Source organism: Terrapene carolina, unplaced genomic scaffold (assembly GCF_002925995.2).
Source record: "Terrapene carolina triunguis isolate 2854851 unplaced genomic scaffold, T_m_triunguis-2.0 Scaffold427, whole genome shotgun sequence".
Lineage (NCBI taxonomy): Eukaryota > Metazoa > Chordata > Testudines > Emydidae > Terrapene > Terrapene triunguis.
Window position 1 is genome coordinate 720,468 of NW_020664778.1, and position 16,369 is coordinate 736,836.

At 44.8% G+C, this 16,369-nt stretch overlaps 1 protein-coding gene across 1 annotated transcript; it reads right to left on the bottom strand.

Annotated features, from left to right (window-relative positions):
• Window positions 1-906: 906 nt before the first annotated feature.
• On the bottom strand, window positions 907-15,887 carry PBK (PDZ binding kinase). The gene is made up of 7 exons (XM_024201159.2): window positions 15,815-15,887; window positions 15,132-15,234; window positions 11,867-12,009; window positions 9,059-9,228; window positions 7,832-7,961; window positions 4,711-4,893; window positions 907-1,582 (listed from the first exon to the last, which is right to left on the bottom strand). The coding sequence occupies exons 1-7, from the start codon at window positions 15,870-15,872 to the stop codon at window positions 1,377-1,379; spliced, it is 993 nt and encodes a 330-aa protein (XP_024056927.2). The 5' UTR covers window positions 15,873-15,887; the 3' UTR covers window positions 907-1,376.
• Between the last annotated feature and the right edge of the window lie 482 nt (window positions 15,888-16,369).

Below are 16,369 nucleotides of genomic sequence, written 5' to 3' on the forward strand. Positions count from 1 at the left end.
GAAACTTTTTTCTTTCTGAGGCCCCCCAACATGCTATAAAAACTCAAAGGCCCACCTGTACCACAACCTGTTTTTCTTCCTATAAAACCTAAGGCTGGCATTAGGGAGTAGCAAACAGGGCACTTGCACCAGGAAGCCCCACAAAGCTATGTGGCTCAGGCTCTGGCTTTCTTCCCTGGACCCCAGTGAGCTTAATGCCAGCCCTGCTTCTGAGACCCCCCCCAAAACCTGCTCCTAGCCCCCCCCCCGGGGGGCTACTGACCCCCATTAAAAACCATTGTTATCTAGAGCACATTATGGTAAGTGATGTCTTATTGCTCATGGTGGTTTAAGTATGATGGCCTCTTAGCTGGACAACATGAAGCTGCCCCCCCAAAAAACTACTTTATCGGTAGCCTCCAAATGAGGCTTCTATGTCCCTCTTCCCTGAGTCTCTTGCAGCCCCTCAGTCCCACCTTGTCTGAATACCCTTTTGCTGTTTTTTGCCCAGTTCCAGTACCACATGAGGGGACGCTGCAGGCAAAGGCCAGAGCTAGTTCCACCTCATTACCACTACTAATTCCAACCATCCATAACAGTCTAAGGCAATTAACACCTGAGCACTAACTCATGGGTTCTTAAAGCACTTAACGAAGTAGTACTCCATCTTGTCCTCAGTTTACAAATGGGAAAATCAAGGCATACATAACTGATACAGTTGGAAATAAGTCAGAGCTTCAACTCCATATACCTGATGCCAATAACACTTATCAAAATATGGTTCAAAAAAAGTTTCCTGATTTGGACACAACTAGCAGCCAGATGACTGGACAGCACTGAGCTCTCAGCATTGCAGGAAGTCATGTACTTAAGCTGTTATCTCACTATTTATAAAAATGCCTGAAGTGTAATTGAGACAAGCACCTAATATTTAAAAAGATTTAAGTGCTTAGGTCAAACACAGCTATCTTGCTACAAGCCAATATTTTATTAATTCAAATTCACATCAGAACTATCTGTTTTAAGGAAGTGCTAGGCTTTTCTCAAATGCTTAATATTTGTTTAAAGCTACAGAATGCTATAAACTCATCCAGTGCAAAGGTTATTTCTTAAAGAATTCCCTATATCTTATGAAAAAGTTGTAAATACCAGAGGACATGTAAGTTTATACGCTCTTAAAGAGTTTCTTATGGTATTTACAAAACCAAGTTTTCGCAATGTATATCTAAAGCTAACCCTCTGGTTGGCATTGTCTCTCTGCTGATCATCTCAAGAAGCCCTGATACCAAGAATTTAGGTTACACTGGATTCTTGCATAACGATCAGCGTAGGAGGAGAAATACTGAAATTACATGTAGATGCCTCCACATCAGAATGCAGAGATATGAAGTCGTCAGTTACTGGTGATGCATCTCTTCCTCCAAGACTGCAACAATGTGTGCAGCAGAGGGACGCTGCTTCGGGTCCTCACATGTGCAGATGGAAAACATTTCAATCGCTTTTTGGTATGACTGGTCCAGCTCCTCCATGTTCAGTGGTGGCCTGGTGCCCAGAGCTGCATAATACGCCTCATCATCAAAGTCATCTTCATCAAATGTAGTCTCTGGCAAAGACCATTTAAAACAAGTTAGCAGCAGTAACTGGCAGTCTCAATTGCCTTAGATGTCATGTGTGTTGGAAAGTGAATGCCACCTTCCCAAGGGCCATCATCCATTTAACCCCATGCAGTCTTTTCCTCCTCTAAATGGGGGTTTGAAGGGTAGGGAGCGGGAGAAAGCCCACTCTGTAAGAACCATCGAACTGGTCCTTTGAAGAGTTGCTTGCCCTTCTAGAGCCAGAGTTCAAACTACCACTTCAAACTATAATCAATCATTTGGTTTTCTAGACCCCTCAGAAAAAGCGCCAACTGCGGACCGTTGGGACAAATGCAAAAGCCTCCCTGCAGTTACCACATTTAGGTACTTGCCAACAAGCCACGTTTCCTGTTGGAATCTCATTAAAACAGGAGACCCCCAGCGATTACACAGCTGCATGGTTTATAGCCATGGAGATTCTGAAGTATTTCCAGAGATTTTTAAATACCAATTTGTAATTTCCTTGTTTAATTGACACGTTTACTCCCACTGAAGTCAGTTGCAGTACAGCTATCAGCTTCATTAGGATCAGATTCTACCCTGAATGAAATTTTCTGTTATTTAAGGTGAAAGTTTAAAAAAAAAAAATCACTAGTTTTCCAGCTGTTAACTTTAAAGTCATACACTTCCCTACTTCCAACAGGGTGAAACAGTCTTGGTCGCACACCTGGCCTAGGCAACCCTACTCCAGCTTAAAAGAGGGGTGTTGAATGTGGGGATTAGGAAGCTCAGCGAGATGCTATCTGTGCATATTTGTATGTCAATACATTGCGAGTGCTCTGGAACTTAGTGGAGATGCTGGGGCTTGAGTTAGATGAAAAAAGAAAGCTCTAGGTTTGCTGCTGGACTGGCCAGCTTGTTTGAAGGCCAGAGCAAAGGGAGTTTTCTCTACCAGACTTAGTTTGGGAAGAGTTTCTCCCTAGAATGATAGTTTTAGGATTCAAATTACATTGGTCTTATTTATATTGATTTTTTGGATAAAGTTACCACTCGCCTTAAAAAAATAGTGAATTCAGTGCTGGCTTGACAGCCCTAGAGATTGAAACCTCCATGTATCCAGCACTGACACAGCATAGGCAGTCAACAGTATATGCTTCTTCCACTCTGCCAGCGTGCCTCAAAAGTAACCTGGCAGGACCACTTCTAAAGGTAGGAGAAGGAGAGTGTCTCCAGAACCTACTCCCTCTTTGGTCTGTCTAGTCAGCCAACAAGTTTCAGTGTCAGTACAGGTGGTGGGGTTTTTGGCAACATGCATATCTATGCCTATAGATCTGCCTGATACCACCCAACTCTCTTCACACAACCCACCAAAAAAGCCAGATAATTAAGGGCCAACTTTTGGCCTTGACTGGAACTAAGGTGACAATCTAGGGAGCTGAGGTTATCACATTATGACCCTACAGATTTCATCCCCAATCACCTGTGCCATCTAGTGCCTCCTTTTAAAGTGCAGTTTTGTTCTGTTTGAGGCCCACTTTTTGGTGGAAGGAGGAAAGCACTGGCACTTGGGCCAGGCAGCATCTAAACCAGCAGTCACAGATTAGCGAGGCTGTCCTGCTTTTGTACAGCAGAGACAAGGTGACTGAATTGGATCAGCACTGGCCTTTTAACAAGGAAATGGAAATATCACTTAGTTATTAAAATATAAGCCCTATCCCAAAAAAGTAAAGCCAGGAGCTGGTTAAATGCTCCTATAATAATGCACTGGCTGGGCCATCTGCAAGGACTAAGTCTAGGAGCTGGATTTTAGTTCAAGCAGTGGAGGCTGGTGCTTTCAGATCTAGAGATCCTAGGGACACATTCACACTGTTCGACTAGGTTATGCATCTACTTTGGCTTCCGAGTCCGAGTAGTCCAGTTGCCTCTGATGCTCTGTTGAGCTCAGTTTGCTGGACTGGAGAAGAATTATGTTGTTATTCTTTGACTGTCATGCTGACCACATCACTTTGGTCCTAGTTAAACTGCAGCTACCACCATGGCAGATCCCTTCCCCAACACAGTTAAAACACGACTCAGTCTTGCAGTATAGATGGACCAGAATCATAGTCTAGGCACCTTCACTTGGCTTTTAGCAGGGCTGTAGCATGATTCAGAAACATGCTTTGGTCCCATCTACACTACACAATGGGAATCATGTTGAGGGACTATCCAGTTGTAACTTGGCTCTCATGCCAAGTTTAGAGTTGAGAGGAATTTGATAAGCAGCAGAATTTCAAGGGAGAATTCTCCTGCAGCTGTTTAACAAGCAGCTGGACTGCTTATGCGGCACGTCAGTATTTAAAATGATTAATTAGGCACATTTATCAACTCCTCATTTGGATCTAAAAACCCAAACAAACTTTAAAGCCGCTCAGCCACCTGCAAAAACATTGTGCGCAGCCAGGCACGTGTTTTGCAGCAAGCCCCCTGAGTAGCTTTGAAGGCCTCTTCTATGCTGCAACACGCTCCAGGCGAGGTGAGACAGTACTGGGAACAAACCAGTTCTTGGAAGCAAGAGAAGGGGTTAAAAAAAATAATCGGTGAGCAGAGAAAGGTCTTGGCTAACCTTTCCCCACACTATTTCCTTATGTCCTCCTTCAGTAGGCTATTGAAGTGGATGAACACAAGACAGTTTAATTGTTTTTCTAGTTGTATTAGTAGCAGATCATGATTCACATGTGTCTTCACTAGTGGAGAAACACTAAAGGCTTCTCTACACTACCACTTTTGTCAGTATAACTTATGTCACTCAGGGGTGTGAAAAACAAACAAACCAACCACCCCTGGGCGATGTAAGTTACCCCAACAGAAGCACCGGTGTGGACAGCCCTATGTCAGCAGGACAGCTTCTCCTGACAACCTAGCTATTGCCGCTTGTGGGGTGGTTTTATGAGGTCGACGGGAGAACTCACCCTTGTCGGCACAGAGTGGCTACACAAGCAATCTTACAGCAGTGCAAGTGTAAGTTCGGTAGTGTAGACAAGCCCTAAGGCATCCCCTGCACATACAAATGTTCAACACAGTCAGTTCCACTATTGCGTAAATCCATCTTTAAGGGCAGCTTCCTGCAAGAGGTGCTTGATTTTAAGAGTTGGGACTGTAAGAAATAAAAGCTGACCTTCATCGTCATCGTCATCATCATCAGGCAGGTTCAGATGAGGTATGGAAAGGGTCATCATCTCCCAAAGAGTCAGTCCAAAAGCAAAGATGTCTGCCTTATCAGTGATAACACCACCATCCTCCAGAGCTTCCTTAGGTTTCCATGGCTCTGTGCCAATGTAAAGTGCCTCTGGGTCACTCACTGAAGAGAAACAATACATGACTCAAGCCATGTCCACATTAGGAAAAACGGTGTACTTAACGTGTTAAACTATAACTGCCTTGTCTACACTAGGATTTGAAGATACGTCAGCTGGGCGAAGTAACCTCTAGGAATAAGCGAGAGGTCACCATGACCAGCTAATGGGTGTTAAAACTATGGCTTGACTTGTCCACATTAGGATTTTAACACCGTGCATTAACTGTTAAAAACACTTTCTCCCCTTCCTTTAGAAGAGGCCTTAAAATGAACAGAAAGAATCAAGTTTGGGGGTGTCTCAACACCCAGTGATTCTATTCACACCTAAAGAGCGCAGGCAGACTAAGCTACATACTGTAGAAAGGGTAACATTTTTGCACCCAAAGATCTGCTGTAGGAATGATTGTGGGGGAAATTCTCAGACTAGATGATCACAATGGTCCCTTCTGGCCTTGGAATCTATGCAAATTGAAGAATAGGGAAAAATCCTGCAACGACAAAGTGATGGATGAGATGGGATCTAGTAGGCTGTTACCATCTCTCACCTTTGTGATTCGTGGGAACGTTATGCTGGCAGAGAGGCCTGGATTGGAATATGATCCTGAGACGCAGCACCTGCAATCTATTACACTGATGAATCAACTCTACCTCTCCCAGTCAATCAACAAGAGTTCTATTAAAGCCAGCGGACAAAGCCTCTGATAGAGTCCATTTCCCAGCTGTTGTCTGAAGGTGGCTGGGATGGAGGGATGAATTTACATCATGCTAGGTGACCTGCTGCTAGCAAGAAAATGATTTACTTTTCTTTAATCCAGCAAAGGTTTATTACTGGTCAGTATGTTTTTAAAGTCTCCAAGAGCTCCTAGTTAATCTTATAGAGTCGAAAAAATGTCTGTATCTGACTGAAAAAGGAAACCCAGGCACTGACTTGATGCCCACTCACTCCTGCAGAAGAGATTTTGGCATAGCAGGTTGCTTTCTAGTGAAGCCAGCATGCTGAGCGGTATGCATACGCTCTGGCAAGCAGTGGCGGCGGCACACTTTCCCCATTGCCTAATAATTCACTGAGCTATCAGAAGGCTCACAGCTGTTTGAGAAACGTTGCTCTTGTGCTGCAAGGCTGATCTTCAAAAGTATCGGGCACTAATGAGAAATGAATGTTAGAATCCTTAACACTTTGTAGACCATCATTCTTCAATCCTTGGATGCCCCATGGCTAAGGCTACGGGTATTTTTAGTAAAAGTCATGGACAGGTCATGGGCAGTAAACAAAAATTCATGGCCCATAATCAGTCCATGACTTGTACTATGTACCCCTAACTAAATCTTGGGGGCAGGTGGGAGCAACCTGGGTGCTCTGGGGGGAATGGCCCATGGGCGCCACGGGTGCTCCCCTGCTGGTGCTGGGGGAGTGGGCAGCAGTGTGCGGCCTGGCACCCCCGCTGGTGCTGGGGGAGAGAAGGGGGTTGGCAGGGCCCCTACCTGGCTCCTCGTGGCTTCCCCCCTAAGCAGAGGCGTGACCAGACAGCTCCATACGCTGCCTCTGCGCTGAGCGCTAGCTCTGCAGTTCCCATTGGCCAGGAACCCGGCCAACGGGAGCTGTGGGGTCAGTGCCTGCGGGCGGAGGCAGCGCGCGGAGACGTTTGCTAGGAGCTGAGGGAGGGACATGTGGCCGCTTCTGGGGAGCCCCCCGAGGTAAGTGCCACCCAGAGCCCTCACCCCCAGCCCTGAGCCTCCTCCCACACCCAAACTCCTGCTGCTGCTGGCGGGTGTGTGTGTGTGTGGGGGGGGAGGGGCGCGAGGTGGCCCAAGACTGCCCCAGCAGTGGCCCGTGCAGCTGGCCCAGGGGCTGCCTAAGCTGCTCAGGCAGCCTCTGGGCCAGCCGCTGCAGAAGTCACGGAGGTCCTGGAATCCGTGATTTCCGTGACAAACGTGCAGCTTTACCTATGGATAAGGACTCGGTATCCTTTTATGGCCGGTTGGATATTGTCTCCATGTGACACACCACAAGGCTTCACTCAGAGCTGGGCTGAAGGTTCTTCTACTTGAGAGGACGTGTTCTTTGTAGTCACCCTATCATTTAATATGTTTAACTACCCTCCTCATTGGGAGGTCATTCCTGTGGCCCTACACCCCCAGGCTCCAAAGCCCATTTTGTCATGGCAGCATTGCATTCTCTTCCCGTATAAAATGAAACGGTTACTAATAAAAATCTAATAGTAACTGTTTCATAAATCAGTCAGCTGTTGCAAACCCAAGCACTGTGGAAAGAAACAGCAGAGAAAAGTGATTTTGTAATTAACCCAAACACATTCCTGCTTTAGACAGCTATACCAACAGGCCATTAACTACAACAAGAAGCAGATGTCTAAGTAAAACATTTATAATTTTCACAACTGGCTCAGGCTGGTCTCCAGAACTACGAAATAGAAGGTTAATTTACTTAACTCTCAAGCAGGAGTTAAGGTTTCCCCACAGCCAGATGCCAATTCAAAATCTGTTAGGCCTAATCCAGTGTTCCTTGTACACTGGAACTCCTAAGCACGTTAAGGTGAGTTCGGGGGTCCAAGAAATACAATATGGGGCCCTTTGGGGTAACGTGGAAGTTTCTTGCAATTATGCAGCACTATTCACCTGGAAGGATCACAAGGCACTTAAACTATAAGAACCACCTCCACTGAAATGCAGCCACCTCTGGGGCGAAGAATAGCAACCACATGGCATAGATCCAGGGACGGAAACTGCATCCTTGCACAGCAAACGCCTATTATGAAAGCACAAGGGGATCTTTTATGTCTACACAGACCAGACACCACCTCAGTTTAGACCAGTAGGCCATCCTTTCCCCTTCCGGGTCAAAAGCTAGCTTTAAAGTTTTGTGGTCCCAGACACCCATAGTGTCCAGATGACTGAAGCAGTCCAAGCTGACAGCCCCACATACCAGTCATGTTTTCATCCAGTGGCAGGGACACTCCCACATCACAGATTTTTATCGACTCAAAGTCACCTTTAATGACAAGGTTAGAAGACTTGATGTCTCCGTGGAGCAGTTTTTTATCGTTATGCAGATACTACAAGGCAGAAAAAGGAACATTAGCATCCCACCTACAGATAAGAAGCAACAAATAGAGAAAGAGGCTATTTTGGGCTGTGAAGCATCATCATATTATTATTTAACATTCATACTGCAGAGTCATCTTACGGCTTCAGTTGTGCTAGGTCCAACAGTCCCTGCCCCAAAGAATCTACTAATCTAGAAGACATAACATATCAGATGAATGAGACGAACAAGCAGACTTCAATGGAGCGATGCGGATTTACATGAGCTGAGAATCTAGCCCAAGGTTTTTACATTGTTGTTAGTGTCACAGTAGCAATGCGAGAACTATCACTGAAGAGGCTGTTCCATGCAACCTTCTATTTTCATGGCTTATAACTAAGGCTACGGTTTAGTCACGAGTATCTTTAGTAAAAGTCACGGACAGGCCACGGGCAGTAAACAAAAATTCACGGCCTGTGACCTGTCCGTGACTTTTACTAAAAATACCAGTGAATAAAACTTGGCGGGGGCTGCCCAGGGGTCCCGTAGGTGGTGGGGGAGGGCGACCCGGCGTTTGTTTTTTTTTCCCTTATGCCTCTGGCCTCTCTCTGAGTACCCCTCCAGTATCTTCAGGACCAAACCCTTCAGCCTCCCAGGTCAGATTACCTGCCCATCCCACCTACCCACAACCTCTGCTGGTGCCAGATCTCCTTTATTGGCTGCCAGCATGAGGCTGAGGGTGGACTCTAGCAGCTAGCAAGGAGGAAAAGTGGGTGATTCCCAAAGGAATGGAAAAGTGTGAGTAAGCCAGTGGGGGCCAGTATTAACAAAAACAAAGTTGTATCACTTATTGGGTTACTTTCATTGTAAGCTGTTTGGGGCAGGGACCATCACTCCGTTCTGTGTTTGTACAGCACCTCGCACAATGGGATTGTGGGCTCTTTGGTCTTAATATCACGTTCCATGAAACCAGAGTGGCACCTTAACAAGGACTTGTGGCATCTGCAAACCATGTGCCAACACTAGTGCAGCATCTTTTAGAGTCTCTCAGGTTGAGTTACTTTATTTTCCCAGTATCACCCCTGTATACAGCTCTGCCATGAAACTAATATCACTAGAAAAACATACCTTCAACCCTCTTGCCATGTTCAAGGCAACTTTGAGAATTGTAGCAGCAGGAAAAGGGCCCTGATGTTTTGTATTTCTCTCTTCAATTAAGTCATTGAGAGATTTTTCTCCTCCGTATTCCATAGCAAGGCACATGCTTCCATCGTTGGCCTGAGTAAATGCACGGTATCCTTAAAACAATCAGAGATGTCATTTGTTTTTAGGGGACCACAAGAGGCAGTATCTGTAGGCATTTTACACGTATGCTTAGTAGCACAATTTGACAGCAGAATCTCACTAATGCACAATGCTATTTAGGCCACCCATCATTATGGCATTTTGTGAATAAGTAAACAAACAATATCAAAGTGTTCACATTTACAGCCGTATGACTGTAATGACCACAACTTCTGTGACACCTTTAGCCTGATCGGCGCTCGGGTTTCTCCCCAAAAATTCTAACTGGTTTTAACAACAGTTCAACAAAACCAATTTTAAAACCATTTGGAGCCGTAATATAGGCCAGGTTTTTTAGGCAGCCTGGACCATTTGAAACTGGTTTAGGCCACGTGGAGCCTGCTCTACATTACAGCTCCAACCCATTTAAAATTCAAATTAGCTGACCTGAGAAAACCAGTTAAGAGTTTTTGGGAAAGTTTTCACAGCACAGACTGGCCTTCAGGTTTTTCCATATAAAGCCACAGGCCAAGATTTCCAGAAATGGGTGCCCAATTTGAGACATTTTAGGGAGAGGGGTCTAATTTTCAGAAAGTGCTGAGTGCCTCTGCACTGAAATCAGACTCACAGTGTCTCGAACTGGACACCTAAAACTTGAGGCCCGCAAAAATCACTAGCCCCTTTCGACAGTCTTGGCCATGGTATGTGTCACCCTAGCCAGTGCTAGCATTTGACTATGTTCAATAGAGTGGCGCATGGGGTTTTAAAATGGTTTCAGCATTTAATAAATGGTTTAGACTATTTTATTGTAAGTTAAAGGATAATTAGTTGACTTCACGTGATTTTCCAGGACAAACTCCCTGATATTAACATATTGTGTTACGTCTTTGCAAATGTCTCCCAAACTAAAAAGATGACACTTGCGTTTTTGCATGATTTTTCCCATTGTATAACATGGACAAATAATCATGTACGTCTTCTGTAGTACATTTTGCAAAACCAATGAAATCTTCGCAATATGAAACCTCAATACAAAGTTCTTGGCCATTGAATTCTTGCTGAGAAGGGAGAACACCCATCATTTGGGAGGGGGTTATAAATTGGTAAAGTTCTCCTGGAGCACATATGGTATTTCTAGCAAAAATGAAAACGTCTTGATTTTTTTTTAAATGCACAGTAAAGAAAAAAGATAAATCAATTGCTGATTTCAGTGACAAAGATAATAATCCCAGGGATTAATGAGATATATTACAGTATTAACCAAAACTTCACTGAATATACCATGGTTTCACAAACTACACCTCTACCTCGATATAACGCTGCCGTCGGGAGCCAAAAAATCTTATGGCGTTATAGGTAAAACCGTGTTATATCGAACTTGCTTTGATCCACCGGACTGCGCAGCCCTCCCCCCCCCGAGCACTGCTTTACCGCGTTATATCCGAATTCGTGTTATATTGGGTCGCGTTATATCGGGGTAGAGGTGTATTACTAACACTGAAAGTCAAGAATTTTTATAGAAGCTGTTTTCAAGAGGTTCTAGACTTTCCATAACTCAGGAACCGGCTTATTCTGCATACATTAATTCATTTTATTATTATTATTATTGAGCGCACAGCAGCAAAGATACAAAGTAGTTAGAGAGCAATCTTTGGCAATAACCACTTTTTGCATATGACGCTGTGCTTACTTCTGTTTGTCTGCTTTTTGAAAGGTCAAGTTTGGCATTTTATTCAGTGTGTGTTAATGACACTACCCCAGATATCAATAACAGATTTCCAGCACCCTACACTGGACACGTTCTAATATGTTGTCACTGTTCCCTCAAGCCCTGAACCTAGAAATACTGGCCCCTACTTAATTTTGTGCATGTGAGAAGCCTAATTGTAGTCAGTGGGAAAAAATCCTATAAGTGTAGGGCTGGAAAGGACGTTGAAAGGTCATCTAGTCCAGTCCCTTGTGCTGAAGCAGGACCAAGTATACCCATATAGTAAAGTTAAGCCTGTGTAAGTGTTTGCAGTATCTGGGCACTGAAGGAGGTCTACAGGATGCCAGCAGGCAATCTAAAGCTTTGCAAGGCTGCTCTGGGATAAGCCTAGCATGCCTGCGAATAAGAGCTCTGGTTCATTCCTCTCCTGTGGGGACAGAAGGAGAGCGACTCTACAATGCCTTGACAACCGACATGCTAGAAGTGGGATATTGAGGTATTTCTGAATTCTCCTTCACGGCAGCACCAGTACGCTGGCCAGAATTAGATCTTTTAAGGTTACCCTTAATGTTACATAGACCGTTACATGACCTGTTAAGCCAAATCGATAGATTTGGAACTCTATACAAGGCTAAGGTAATACACGATGGAGGAAGGAACGAGTTGCATTGCGACCATGCCAGCTGGTGGATAGAGAGGAATGAAGAGAGAGTTGGAAGGGCCAGTGCATTTGTACTCTGACTATGGAATGTAGGGGTCAGGGGATATGCACATACACCCTCTGCTGCTCAAACAAGGTCCAGGGCCATTTGTGTTCTCCCCCGGCCCAGCGTGGCTCTGGGAAGGTAACATCAGGAAGGAGAATCCTGCCTTGTTAAGCCTCAGAGATGGCTCCAATAGTTACATTTGCAAATTAAGCATCTTAAGTTGTGTCTGAAACTTACCTACAATGTTTGGGTGCTGAAGGTTTTTCAGAATCTTGGCTTCTTCATTCAGTCTCTGTTGATATATATTTTGCTGCTTATTGTCACATTTTGGATTAATTTTCTTCACAGCCCATGGGGAATGAGACAAGCCTTTAGGAGATCTGTATGGAAAAAATTCACTCTGTTAGAAAATGCAGCATCGTCCCATCCATATTTGACATCAGTGATGAAAGATCTATCATAGGCACCTATTCAGTGTTGGCCAAGAGTATCATTAACATAATGATGGATATACAATTAATTTGTGGAATTAAACAGTAAACCTAAAACTCTGAAACTAAATTTGCCAACTTAATAATAAATCATACACTGTACAGAGTTCGAATTTCTACTACAGTCATCTATTATAGTCAACCTCAGAGGAACTCCAGCAGTGTGGGGTAAACCCAGCAAAGTCTCCAAGAATTAATGAGCCATGAAGACTGAGCTAGTGGTGATGACTCCAATTTAGGTTTAAGGCATACTGATAAGGCCATATGGGGCATCTTGCACTGCCACTGCCTGTGCTGAACACGAACTGTGGATAGATTTCAGTTTCCAAGACAATCAAGCCAGCATCTTTCATCAGCACAGAAGTCTCGGGAAACTGCAGAAAAACCTGAGAGTCTCTGGATTAAGTTTAGAAGTGTGAGCAACAAGGGTGATGTCGTGGTGGGAGTCTGCTATAGACCACCAGATCAGGGGGATGAGGTGGACGAGGCTTTCTTCTGGCAACTAGCAGAAGTTACTAGATCGCAGGCCCTGGTTCTCATGGGAGACTTTAACCACCTTGATATCTGCTGGGAGAGCAATACAGCGGTGCACAGACAATCCAGGAAGTTTTTGGAAAGTGTAGTGGACAATTTCCTGGTGCAAGTGCTGGAGGAACCAACTAGGGGCAGAACTCTTCTAGACCTGCTGCTCACAAACTGGGAAGAATTAGTAGGGGAAGCAAAAGTGGATGGGAACCTGGGAGGCAGTGACCATGAGATGGTCGAGTTCAGGATCCTGACACAAGGAAGAAAGGAGAGCAGCAGAATACGGACCCTGGACTTCAGAAAAGCAGACTTTGACTCCCTCAGGGAACTGATGGGCAGGATCCCCTGGGAGAATAACATGAGGGGGAAAGGAGTCCAGGAGAGCTGGCTGTATTTTAAAGAATCCTGATTGAGGTTGCAGGAACAAACCATCCTGATGTGTAGAAAGAATAGCAAATATGGCAGGCGACCAGCTTGGCATAACAGTGAAATCCTTGCTGATCTTAAACACAAAAAAGAAGCTTACAAGAAGTGGAAGATTGGACAAATGACCAGGGAGGAGTATAAAAATATTGCTCAGGCATGCAGGAGTGAAATCAGGAAGGCCAAATCACAACTGGAGTTGCAGCTAGCAAGGGAAGTTAAGAGTAACAAGAAGGGTGTCTTCAGGTATGTTAGCAACAAGAAGAAAGTCAAGGAAAGAGTGGGCCCATTACTGAATGAGGGAGGCAACCTAGTGACAGAGGATGTGGAAAAAGCTAACGTACTCAATGCTTTTTTTGCCTCTGTCTTCACAAACATGGCAGCTCCCGGACTGCTACACTGGGCAGCACAGTATGGGGAGGAGGTGACCAGCCATCTGTGGAGAAAGAAGTGGTTCTGGACTATTTAGAAAAACTGGACGAGCACAAGTCCATGGGGCCGGATGCGCTGCATCCGAGGGTGCTAAAGGAGTTGGCGGATGTGATTGCCGAGCCATTGGCCATTATCTTTGAAAACTCATGGCGATCGGGGGAGATCCCAGATGACTGGAAAAAGGCTAATGTAGCGCCCATCTTTAAAAAAGGGAAGAAGGAGGATCCGGGGAACTACAGGCCAGTCAGCCTCACCTCAGTTCCTGGAAAAATCATGGAGCAGGTCCTCAAAGAATCAATTCTGAAGCACTTAGAGGAGAAGAAAGTGATCAGGAACAGTCAGCATGGATTCACCAAGGGCAAGTCATGCCTGACTAACCTAATTGCCTTCTATGAGGAAATAACTGGGTCTGTGGATGAGGGGAAAGCAGTGGATGTGTTATTCCTTGCTTTTAGCAAAGCTTTTGATACGGTCTCCCACAGTATTCTTGCCGGCAAGTTAAAGAAGTATGGGCTGGATGAATGGACTATAAGGTGGATAGAAAGCTGGCTAGATTGTCGGGCTCAACGGGTAGTGATCAATGGCTCCATGTCTAGTTGCAGCCGGTTTCAAGCGGAGTGCCCCAAGGGTCGGTCCTGGGGCCAGTTTTGTTCAATATCTTCATTAATGATCTGGAGGATGGCATGGACTGCACTCCCAGCAAGTTTGCAGATGACACTAAACTGGGAGGAGTGGTAGATACGCTGGAGGGTAGGGATAGGATACAGAGGGACCTAGACAAATTAGAGGATTGGGCCAAAAGAAACCTGATGAGATTCAACAAGGACAAGTGCAGAGTCCTGCACTTAGGACGGAAGAATCCCACGCACCGCTACAGGCTGGGGACCAAGTGGTTAGGCAGCAGTTCTGCAGAAAAGAACCTAGGGGTTACAGTGGACGGAAGCTGGATATGAGTCAACAGTGTGCCATTGCCAGCAGATCGAGGGACGTGATCATTCCCTTCTATTCGACATTGGTGAGGCCTCATCTAGAGTACTGTGTCCAGTTTTGGGCCCCACACTACAAGAAGGATGTGGAAAATTTGGAAAGAGTCCAGCGGAGGGCAACAAAAATGATTAGGGGGCTGAAGCACATGACTTATGTCATGCAGCAGGAGAGGCTGAGGGAACTGGGATTGTTTAGTCTGCAGAAGAGAAGAATGAGGGGGGATTTGATAGCTGCTTTCAACTACCTGAAAGGGGGTTCCAAAGAGGATGGATCTAGACTGTTCTCAGTGGTAGCAGACGACAGAACAAGGAGTAATGGTCTCAAGTGCAGTGGGGGAGGTTTAGGTTGGGTATTAGGAAAAACTTTTTCACTAGGAGGGTGGTGAAGCACTGGAATGGGTTACCTAGGGAGGTGGTGGAATCTCCTTCCTTAGAGGTTTTTAAGGTCAGGCTTGACAAAGCCCTGGCTGGGATGATTTAGTTGGGAATTGGTCCTGCTTTGAGCAGGGGGTTGGACTAGATGACCTCCTGAGGTCCCTTCCAACCCTGATATTCTATGATTCTCTCTAAAAATCTATCCTAGTAGTATGTGATCTAAAGTCCCAGGTAATGGCCACCCTATCCTGTTTATGTTCTTACACTTACCTTTTCATAAGGTAAACATTTACCCCAGTTCCATAACCAAGCTTCTGCATGAAAGGAGAGGCTGGAATAACTACAGAAGCTGAAGGTCCACATGACCCATTGTCTAAAAAACAAAAAACAAGAAAAAAATCATTCCATTTCTATAGCATCTTCCCTCTGAAGATCTCAAAGCTCTTCCTACAAGCATCTAAAGAGTTATTTTTTTGACTACAACTGTATTTGGAGCTTTGTATGGAAGAGAGGTTGATGAGTTTTTTTAAAAAGCTCTTCACAAACCTCCTTTTCTTTTATTAGACTTCAGGAAACCATCCAAATATGTATGCGCCATACCCTCCTTGGTGTACATCTCAATGGAAATCTTTAACAAAACTTCACATGGAGTTTTATTTTCCCAGTAATTTAAAGTCTGATCTCAAAACAAACTTATTTTCCTCTCACTTTCAAATCCACATTGTAATGATTGTGTTTATAAATAGTCATTCTAACAGGACATGATCAGCTTGTTTGTTTATTAGGCAACTACTACCACACCACCACTAGCTTTATATTGTGAAACACTGGGCCCAGAGACAATCTGATTAGAAAACTTCAGTATTGATTATACTTCAATGGAAGCGTTATAGGGGATAAATTAACCCTATTCTACAATAGTTAACCAGAGGCCACATTTGAATACAACTTACCAGATTTCTTCCTATTAGTTATTTTATTAGGAGTCTTGAACGCAGTTGCTGTTTCCATTGGGGATAATTGTCCTGAGCTTTATGACACAAGAGAGTTACATCAGATTGGCTTGCAATGTATTTCTCCAGTGCAGAACATTTATGGATATATATATAAATCTCATACTATATCTTTAAGCACATTCTATAATTCATACTAATTGGCACATTCTATAAACGTGTGCTGTAGATTAACGGACCCCTGAGCTGACACTGCAACCCAGGTCACAGCTTTCTAGCTGCCATAACAAGTTGTTGTTTACAGTGTTGTTGTAGCCGTGTGGGTCCCAGGATATTAGAGAGACAAGGTGGTGAGGTAATAGCTTTTATCAGACCAGCTTCTGTTGGTGAGCGAGACAAGCTTGGGAGCTTACATAGAGCTCTCCCAGGCTCAGGTAGATCAGAGGTAGATGCATGATTCCTGGGGCGCCCTCCCCAGCTCGAGTGGATAGGAGGAGTGGGGGGAAAGCACACAGGACTCCTGGGTCCCCTCCCCGGCTCGGGTGGATGGGGGGG

Coding starts and splice junctions, on each gene's coding strand:
- PBK (XM_024201159.2), bottom strand. CDS start 15,872: ATGGAAACAGCAACTGCGTTCAAGACTCCTAATAAAATAACTAATAGG. Junction 9,229..11,866: donor TCAGCACCCAAACATTGTAG/GTAAGTTTCAGA, acceptor GATTGTTTTAAG/GATACCGTGCATTTACTCAG. Junction 1,583..4,710: donor TGATGACGATGACGATGAAG/GTCAGCTTTTAT, acceptor GGTCTTTGCCAG/AGACTACATTTGATGAAGAT.